Below are 10,692 nucleotides of genomic sequence, written 5' to 3'. Positions count from 1 at the left end.
AAAAAAAAATAGTCTTCTGCTGGATGAAAGTGTATTAGGATTTCTGAAACACTGAAATGTTCTTTTTATATTATTACACTTATTTATTTGGATGTATGTTCACATGTATATCATGGTGCACATGTGTATGCCAGAGGACAACTTCCAGGAGTTTGTCCCAGGGATTGAACTTGGGTCATCAGGCTTGGCAACCAATCACTTACCCACTGAGCCATTTCATCAACTTATCGAATATTGAACGTTTCTGAAGAGTCACACAAGTTCTTCTTACTCATTAGACCATTGGCTTTACTTATTAGTGTTTATAAATTCATATATATTATATTATATACATGTAATTTAAGAACAATAGTATATACACAGAGCCAGCAAGGGCCAGACTCGGTTTTGGATAGTAATCTTAACTAGCTCCTCGAATGAACCTTGTGTAAATTACTTGGTCTCATTGTTTTTCCATTTTCAAATATTATCAACCTGGGTGGAAAAAATAGTCTGAAAGAAAACTCAGTGGGAATCTCAGATAAAGCATAATTTTTTGACTTGAAAGAAAATGAACAAAGCATTTAAGAATAGACAGAACAGATGTATGGCACATCTTTATTTCCATCACCACTGAAAGACAGCTTTGGCTTTGTTTATAAGTTAATGTAGGTTTATCTGCTGGCACTAAATGGAACAGCTTCTACCAGCTGAGAATCCTGCCACCCTGCAACGGAGCCTAATTAGGGTTCTGGTTTAGGACCAACTCCCTGTTCCCATTCTCTCAAGTCCTTAGCTTTTTCTTCCTCAGAAAATTCAATCTATAAGTATCTAAATGAAAAGTACTTATGGGTCATAGCAACAGGAATAAAAATTGCACCAGAGCTCTATGATTTAAAGCCTTAAAAAATATTTAAGTTCAAACCACTCTGACCCCACTAATTCTACACGAATGATATTGTGAGAAATTCAAAATTCAGGATCTCATAAGAATTGTTTTAAGCTGTTTCCTAACAATCTGAAGTGAAGTTACCAGAGAGAGAGAGAGAGAGAGAGAGAGAGAGAACAGCTTTTCCTGAAATGCTTTGTGATGTTTTCAATGAAGCAATTTCTCTCTGAAAAAAAGCACTTAACAGCTTGCTTCTATGAATCATCCAGGCCATCCAGGTGAAAGAAATGCTTTTGTAAATTCAAGTCAGTGCCTAAATCAGTGGTCTTAGTCTGGACAAACATTAGAATCATCTGTGTAAGTTTTAAAAATAACTATGCCTGGCTCTCTTCTGATTAATTGGTCAAGGAGGGGAATTTACATAATCTTTCTTGAGTGGAGAGGGGTTGGGGTTTTGGTTCGTTGGTTGGTTGGTTGGTTGGTTTGGTTTGATTTTTTTTAAGACATGGTTTCTCTATGTTTGTAGACCTGGCTGGCCTTGAACTCAGAGATCACCTACCTCTGCCTCCTGAGTGCTGGAATCAAAAGCTGTGTCATCACTCAGTTTCATGGTGTGTCTTAAGCACTCCCCAGATGATTCTAATATGCAGACATAATTAAGAACCATTATCCTGCAATAAGAATGTCTTAAGCCCTACTAATTTCTTCCTTATAGCAATTTAGTCTTTCTACCACTTCCTGGCATATGTTGTACTCCCATTTGACCATCAGTCCAATTTAGTACCTGTTTCCCTACGTACGTTGTGGACAAATATATTTAGGTAGGTATATAAATAGTTTTGGAATGGTGTGCTTTCTGAACAACGCTCGCAGTGTTTTGCATTTCCTGCTTTGAGTTCTTTGACCCATCTGTCCTTTCTAACCTAAAACTCCCTTCAATCCCACCAACACCGTATCATACTCCCAACTACTCTGGGACTATCGTTGCCTTTTCAATCCAGAGCCTACATGCACTACATGGACACAAAAATCCCTGCCCTTTTTGATTTTTCTTTAAACTGCTGTACCTGTCTCCATCATTCCTCTTTTGAACTCTCAAAATCTAAATTACATTTCTGTCTCAGTAACTTCCACAAACAAGGCTTCCTTATAAACAGCACACTACACCAACCAGTCCCATTCTTTCCCTGATTTTTCTAAGATGGCCGCTCAAAAGTCACCAAAGGAAGTTTTCCACCCACGTAGGACTATTTAGGCCAGAGAGTAGAGGAAGGTTCGTGGATAGATCAAAGACACCGAAGACCCCAATAAGCAGGCTCAGGGGTTAGAGGGTGAGCCAAAGAAAAATGACAGCACAAGCGTTGGCCTCGCTGCACTGAGCCTGCGCAAGCGCAAGCGCAGTCACAGGAAATGCGGCCACGCCCTGGCATCAGGCCGGAAGTGGGCGTTGCCGGGGCTTGGCTGTGAGGCGAAGTCGGCGGTGGGGAGAGCTTCTGGACTGAGGTAGGAAAGAGGCAAGGCGGTAGAGTCTTGGCTCGGGTCAGCCCTTGTAAGCAGTTCATGTATGAGATACCTTCGAAGTAGTGTCTTCCCTCACTCCTCAGCCTTAAGCCCTGAACACCAGCTGCGTCGGCCATCGTCTGCTTGACCAGCTGCCTGATACCTTTTTCTGCCTTGTTTTCTAGGTAACCTCCTCCAGGTTCTTTTTGCTTGAATCTCCTCGAATCTGGGGTGAGGGATGAGGGCTGGGAGTGGGAGTCCTTTTTGTAAGGGGAAAGAAATTACTATTTTACTGAGATCTGCAACTTTTTTCAGAGTTTATAAACAGTAGCTTCAGATCCTCACTTTGTCCAATTCACCGACAGCCTATTATTGGGGGAAAGGAATCAAATCACCTGTTAACAATTTGATGGGGAAGATAAGAGACAGCTGAATGATGATGTTATTACTTCCAGCGTCCTTGGCCTATTTGGAATTAGTCTGTTTCCTAAGAAAGAATAGGTCAGCTCTCTTAAGTCCCTGAATATCTTATTCATCGTTCTTTTTTATACCTTTTTAAAAAACAATGTAATTCTTGGTTCTTCCTTAAAACCTTTTTTTATTTTTAACAAAGTATGACATAACTGTAGTAGAAGTTCCATATGACTCAAGATAGTTTAACCCAAACATGAAGAGTAATTCTCCGATAGTTTCCCTAGTGATTGCCATTAACAAATGGACTCTGGAGAAAAGTACTAAACTAGAGTTTAGTTGATTACCTGTATTTCCTAACAAAGGTTCTAATGCTGCTTATGTCATAGAATGGGGGTAAGGAGTGTGGAATTTGTGTGAGAGACCAAAGGAGAACTTACTTAGAGACAACTGCTATATGTGCATCCAATTTTCAGAAGATTCCTATGGGAGAGGGTATATACAAAATCAGTTTTTTCATAATAAGTGAACAAAATCAGTGTTCAGTAGAATTCCAGTAAAAGAGAATTCAAACTCTGAGACATTTTCTCTTTTAATTTTTTTCATGTTTGTTATATTTGTTCTCTTAAGTGTTCTCTATGAGCTCTTAATTTTTTTAACATTCACATATATTCCCTCAGTGCAGTTAAGTAATCAGCACTGACTGGAATAGTATTTATCTTAACATTATGTAGGAAATGAGAGGAACATAATGAAGCATGACTAGAAAGGGAGAACATTGGTGTGACATTTTCTGATCATTGATTAAGAAAAATTACTAATCTGGGTATGGTTGAAAATGCCTTTAATCCCAGCACTCAGGAGACAGAGGCAGAGGCAGGTGGATCTCTGTGAATTCAAGGTCAGCCTGGTCTGCAGATTGAGTTCCAGGACAGCCAGGGATATACAGAGAAACTCTGTCTCTCAAAAAAGAAGAAAGGTTATTAAATGAGATTTTTTTTTTTTATTTTACATTTGTTTGTGTGCATTTTGCCCACAGAAGCCAGGAGAGGGCACCTTATTCCCTGAAACTGGAGCCATGTGGGTGCTGGGAATCAAACCCAGATGTCTCTAAGAGCACCCAGAACTCTTAACCATTTAATCATCTTTCCACCTGGAAAGAAGAGCTTTAAAGTAGTTTAAATGTTGGTATTTTTATGACCTTGACTTAGCCCCCATTACTTATGTTAAATACCATCTAATCCTAATAGCATGTAAACAGTGGCAGGTGTTGTAATACCACTTAAAATAAATTGTTATGTTGTCACCTGAATGTAGTTTGTCAGTTGTCTAATATTTGACCTAGCTATTTATTCCAAGAATGTGAATTCTGGAATGATGCTAAACTTAGTCATAAGAATAAAGAATGCCTTTAAGAAGAAACTAGGGAGAAGGTTGTGTGCTAAGGATTTATTTTATTGAACTTGGGGCAGCTTCAGTTCCAGGAATGACTCCACATCTTAAGGCTACTATTTGATGCATTTCATTTCTGATTCTCTGAACCATGCTTTTCCCTCTAGCACTTGAACAGGACTCCTTTGCCATCAGCATGGAAGACACTTACAGTATGTACTACTTGCTGCTTTTAGAAAATAATGCATTATTTATGTGTAGTTTGATGCCTGACTAGACTGTATATTGTGAAAACTTCAGATTCCTCCCTGAAATGTTGAGAAAGAAAGGTCTGTGTGGTATTGAGGTATACAGATGCTCAAATTTTAAATAAGACACTTTAGTCTACCACCATATTACCCTAAAAAAAATTGTCTGAAACAAACACTTTAAACTTAAGTAATTAAAGACATATGAGAACCAACTGTAATGAAGCTGAATCATGAGAATAACAACTTCTAGGCCATCATGGGCTTCACAGAAAGAACATCAAAAGATAAACCAGTAGCCCACTGAGATGGTTCATTACCATATAAGCCTGACAACCTTAGTTTGAGTTTTAGAACTCTTGTAAAAGTAGGAGAGAAAGCTTACTCTATAAAGTTGTCCTCTGACCTATACACACACCACACACAATAAGTACAAAATTTTTACAATATTTGGAGATGTAAGTCAGTGGTAGAGCATTTGTGTAGCATTCTCAAGACCCATATTTTAATACCAAGATGATAGATAGATAGATTAGGTAGATGGATAGATGGATGATTGATTGATGGTTAGATTGGTGACCAACATAGATAGATGAATGGATGATTGATAGTGAATGGATAGATGGATGGATGGATGTAGATAAATAGATGGATCAGACAGACAGATAGGTAGATGGACAGATTCTTTTCAAGATAGAACAGTAAATTAGAGCTGACCTAATTTGCCAGACTAAGTAAAGCATTTATGATAGTTCTCATTATCAACTTTGACACATGTTCTATATGGGTAGTTATAATATGTGTGAATCATGGGGTACCTCCATTCTGTCAACTGCTGACATTTGATAGTGATGGAATGGATTAAATGAAGGAAAACTAATAAGAATTTCATCTGTGAATGCTCCCTGGGTGTTCTAAAGCTTCAGAAATAATAAGAGATTGCTGGCTAAGAGCTCAGTGGCATAATAAGCATCCCTGTCCTCTGGGACCTTGCCTCCCTATTCGTTCTGTCCTTCAGATCACCTTTCAAGCTGATTTGCATCATGACCATGGTTAGCAATTTATTCCGTGTTTACCACTCTTTCCAGTGAAACTGTCAGTTTCAATTCCCCTTTGGTTTCTGATTTTCATTGCAGTCTCCTGGTTTATAAACTTCTTATCAATGGTGAATTGTTTGTCTTGCTTTTATCCTTACCTTCTGGGGTGGCAAGAGTGTTTTATTAGGTGGCTTTTGCTCTCACTATTTTGCACTATTTAATTTTTTTCTTTAACCAGGCTTGTTAAGATTTGGGGCATAGCCTGGGCAGCTTGGATAGCCTAAGGGCAGCTTTGAGTAACATGGTATAGGTTCAGGGTTTTCTTGACACAGCAGTCTGTGTCTACAATTGCCTTAGCTGTAGGAGGTTCTGTCTTTGCAGTTTATTTTTATTTTAGCTAGCCAGTTTGGTAGTCATTAGATTAAGGAACTTTTTTCTCATCTATGTTCCAAAATATGAAAAGTAAAATCACCTACATGACAAAAGAAATGAGAGCATTGTCAAGGGAACGAGAGCAGCCAGTACTACATACAGGAAGGAGTAAAGCAAAGAACAGATTTGTGGAAAACTCTGGTTACTAGTACTTCATAGAACACTCAATTGAAGCACTGTGGCTATCAACTTCTTAACTAGAAATAGACAAGGATGCTAATGAGGAGATTAGAAAGCGTTGGAAAGTGCAGTAGGCCACACTGGTTATATTGGTACACCAGCAGTCCATTCCAACTTTAGAGTATTAGTTGGGAAACTGTAGTTGGAATATCTAGGGAATGAAAATGACCACAAATTGTTACTTTTAAGATAGGAAAAGGGGGTGCTGGAGAGATGGCTCAGCAGTTAAGGGCACTGACTGCTCTTTCAGAGTCCTAAGTTCAATTCCCAGCAACCACATGGCGGCTCATGACCATCTGTAACGGGAGCCAATGCCCTCTTCTGATATGTCTGAAGAGAGCAACAGTGCACTCACATAAAATAAATAAATCTTAAAAAAAGAAAAAAAAGGCAAAGGAAAAAGTTAGTGTGGGTGTCATTTTATTATAAGAATGAAAACTGTATTCAGGCAAATGTGAATGAAACCTCAGTACACCATTCTTGATACTACTGTACTTAAGAGCCAGTGTTAACACAATTTTATTGTCTCATAGTTCCATTTCACTTTTAATCATTTAATCACACCTCTTGTTTGTTTGTTTTTGTTTTTGTTTTATATTTTGTTTTCTTCAAGACAGGGTTTCTTTGTATAGTTCTGGATATCCTGGACTCATTCTGTAGACCAGGCTGACCTCGAACTCAGTGATCCACCTGCTTCTGCTTCCTGAGTACTGGGATTAAAGGCATGTGCCACTACCACGAAGCCAGTCACACTTTTTTAAATCTAACTTCTCTTTAGAATGCCTTATTCTGGGGCTGATGAGATGGCTCAGTGGGGAAGAGCACCGACTGCTCTTCGAAAGGTCATGAGTTCAAATCCCAGCAACCACATGGTGGCTCACAACCACCCATAATGAGATCTGATGCCCTCTTCTGGTGTGTCTGAAGACAGCTACAGTGTACTTACATATAATAAATAAATAAATCTTTAGAATGCCTTATTCTTTCACTGTGGATTTATTGAAAACACTAATGTAGTCTAGTGTTAGTGTCCTATTATACTGTATACTTAAACTGTATTTTTCTCTCTTTCAGTCGACTCCCTGGACCCTGAAAAGTTATTACAGTGCCCCTATGATAAAAATCACCAGATCAGGGCCTGCAGGTTTCCTTATCATCTTATCAAGTGCAGAAAGGTAGGATATTATTTTTATAATATGCCCTTTAATGCCTTTTGAGTTCTTCTGAAGAGCCAAGCCTTTTAAGCAACAAATAATTTAACATAAATATTTTAGTTGAATGCCAGATTGTTTGGCAAGTCTACCTTTGTTAAATTTCAATATTTACAACTGTTTGTTTTATTCTTTGAAGTATATAAAATTTTATCTTTTATTTTCTTCCTCCGTACTAGCAACAAAGCATTGTTTAAAAAAAGTGTCTTTAGAGTATCTAGGCATGTACAATCACTCATGGTTTTTTAAGATATTAACTATGAATTATATATAGCTTGGATTAAATTCTAAACTTTTGGTATCTGTATCTGACATTGATATTCTTTTTTTAAAAAATAGGCACAAATTTATTTAGCTTGGTTTCTGGAAAAACAAAGAATCACTAATTTTTTCCAAGTAACAAGAAACTCCCCCTTATTAAGCTTGATGTGTTCATTGTTTCTTTTAAAAATAGTTTTAGATTTTATGTGTATGAGCATTTAAATTTAATTAAGTATATGTGCACCATGTGTGTGCCTAGTGCCTGTAGAAGTCTAAAGAGGATATTGGATCTTCTGGAAGAGTTAAAGGATAGTTACTAAAGATCATGTGGGTGTCATGAAGCAAATCTGGGTCCTCCAAATATGCAACAAGTGTTTCTAACCACTAGGCCATCTCTCCGGTCCCTCTATTACATCTCTTTCTGATTTTTTGCTTAAAATTGTTGGCCCAAAAAAATATTGTTCCTAAAAATAACTCCCCAAATTTCAACATCTTTTTTTTACCTTTTTTAACTTTACTCTTTGTTTCACATCATGTATACCTGTCCCACTCATCTTCCTATCCCCTCACATCTGCCCCTGGCCCTTACAACCTCCCCCCAAAATAAAAAACATACAAATAATAAAGCATACAAAACATCTTGTAATGGTAGCTGTAGTGTGTCACAATGTGTCCCACAGTATACCCCTCTGTTTACATCTTCACTAACAAACATTCATTGCAACAGCTTTTTAAAGATTTTTTTTATGTGTATGTCTGTGTAAGTTTGTGTGCACAGTGTACACACAGGTACTCAGAGGCCAGAAGAGGGTGTTAGACCTCTTGGAACTGGAGTTAGCAGTAGGCAGTTCTGAGCCACCCTGAAGGCAGGTAGGTCCTCTGCAAGAGCAGTAAGTACTGTTGACCACTGAGCTATCTCTATAACCTCAAACCTTTTTTTATTTTTATTTTTTTAGCATTTCTCTCTGGTTACTTCTTTATAGACTTAGCTAATGATGTAACCTAATCAAGTTCTTTGTTAATTAAAAAGTACTTGCATAGGGTTGTTAGGATATTGGTGTCAGGGCTATAGAAATGGCTCAGTGGTTAAAAGTACTTGCTACTCTTCCAGAGATCACACATTCGGTTCCAACCCCCCATATCAGTCAACTCACAACTGCTTATAACTCCAAGTATACGAGATCCAGGCCCTCATCTGGCCTTCACAGGCACCTGTACTCATGAGTGCACACACACAAAGTGTAAGATCCAAGTATACGAAATCCAGGCCCTCATCTGGCCTTCCACAGGCACCTGTACTCATGTGTGCACACACACAAAGTGTAAGATCCAAGTATGCGAGATCCAGGCCCTCATCTGGCCTCCACAGGCACCTGTACTCATGTGTACACACACACAAAGTGTAAGATCCAAGTATACGAGATCCAGGCCCTCATCTGGCCTCCACAGGCACCTGTACTCATGTGTACACACACACAAAGTGTAAGATCCAAATATATGAAATCCAGGCCCTCTTCTGGCCCTCACAGGCACCTGTACTCATGTGTGCACACACACAAAGTGTAAGATCCAAATATACGAAATCCAGGCCCTCATCTGGCCTTCCACAGGCACCTGTACTCATGTGTGCATACACACAAAGTGTAAGATCCAAGTATACGAAATCCAGGCCCTCATCTGGCCTTCTACAGGCACCTGTACTCATGTGTACATACACACAATAAAGTGTAAGATCTCTTTCTAAACATTGTTTTAAGATTTATGTTTTATGTATATACGTGTTTTGCCTGCATATACATCATATGTGTATCTGGTGCCTGAGAAAGCTTTGTAACTGAAGGAAACTGTAACTGAAAAAGCATATGGAACTGAAGTTACATATGGTTGTAATCTACCATGTGGGTGCTGGGACTGAATCCAGGTTCTGTGCAAAAGCAGCAGTGCTCTTAACCTCTGAGCCATCTTTTTTTTTTTACAGTTTTAAATATAATTTTTACTATGGAAATTAACATGCCACAGAAAGACACTGAGCCTAAACTAGTGGGCCCAGAAGAAGTTCTAGTCTTAGTTGGCCATTTTCAGTGTGACTATTGAGTTGGGGCTTTTTTTTTTTTTTTTAAGTTTTATTGCATTATGATGAGAAGAGTTACATGATTTCAATTTATCTGAATTTGTTAACATTTAAAAACATATTTTAAGTAAATAGAATTCAATCACATTCTTGTTTTCCTTTTGTATCCCAACTCCTCCCAATACCAACCCCCTTCAATATCTACAATATTTTTTGTCATATTCTTTAAAATTCATAAAATATTATAACAATAAAAATGAGTATTATAAAAGTTGTTTGATTATAAAACAACAATCACTTTAACAGTCTTATGTAGATGCTTGTTTTTGGCAATACTGAAAATACATACTTTTTTTCAATATAAATTTTAAATAACTCCAAACATATTAAAATAATACATCACTACTAAAATTTCCTTTTTTTTTTTTTTTTTTTTTTTTTTTTTTTTTTTTTTTGGTTTTTGGTTTTTTGAGACAGGGTTTCTCTGTATAGCCCTGGCTGTCCTGGAACTCACTCTGTAGACCAGGCTGATCTCGAACTCAGAAATCCGCCTGCCTCTGCCTCCCAAGTGCTGGAATTAAAGGCATGCACCACCACTGCCCGGCACTAATATTTTCTTAAATGAACATAAATATATAAAGTGGCTTTGTTTGTTTTGTATTTAGTAGAGCTTAAAAATCTTGGCTCTTACTGTGGTAACTTTATGCAAGAGTTACAAATGTCAAGCAAAGCATTCAGTCTCACTCTTCGTTGTTCTCTTACAAGCCCCCTCCCAATTTGTCTACATTTCTTTTGGGTATATAAATACTTTTAAAATATGTAAGCTGTTCTGAAAACCATAGTATAGTGTAAAAACATGAAATAAAGAATACTACTAATAGAGAGGCTGAGATAGGAGAAGCAAGATCTCAAGACCATTATGTTGTACACAGCAAGACACTGTCACAAACAAACAAGCTGAAAGTGTATATGGATTGTATAAATATTGGACCTATTTCTCCAATTACCAAATTAGACCATTGGATGACAGTCAATAAACTTCTAATTCCTCATATTTTTGGATTTCAATCAATTAGGATAT

General features: G+C 37.7%; 1 protein-coding gene across 4 annotated transcripts in view; it reads left to right on the top strand.

Annotated features, from left to right (window-relative positions):
* Positions 1-1,110: 1,110 nt before the first annotated feature.
* Gtsf1 (gametocyte specific factor 1) overlaps positions 1,111-10,692 on the top strand; it is a 22,018-nt gene continuing 12,436 nt past the window's right edge. Inside the window, exons 1-3 of one of the 4 annotated variants that reach the window (XM_031357551.1) lie at positions 1,111-1,225; positions 4,339-4,383; positions 7,143-7,243. In XM_031357551.1, the coding sequence (XP_031213411.1) occupies positions 4,368-4,383; positions 7,143-7,243 (117 nt within the window). In that variant the 5' untranslated portion in view covers positions 1,111-1,225; positions 4,339-4,367. The other 3 variants (XM_031357535.1, XM_031357543.1, XM_031357528.1) reach the window with 3 other exon arrangements.

The sequence above is a fragment of the Mastomys coucha genome, unplaced genomic scaffold (assembly GCF_008632895.1).
Source record: "Mastomys coucha isolate ucsf_1 unplaced genomic scaffold, UCSF_Mcou_1 pScaffold11, whole genome shotgun sequence".
NCBI lineage: Eukaryota > Metazoa > Chordata > Mammalia > Rodentia > Muridae > Mastomys > Mastomys coucha.
The sequence above is the reverse complement of the archived record's forward strand: the minus strand, read 5'-3'. Positions and strand labels throughout refer to the sequence as shown.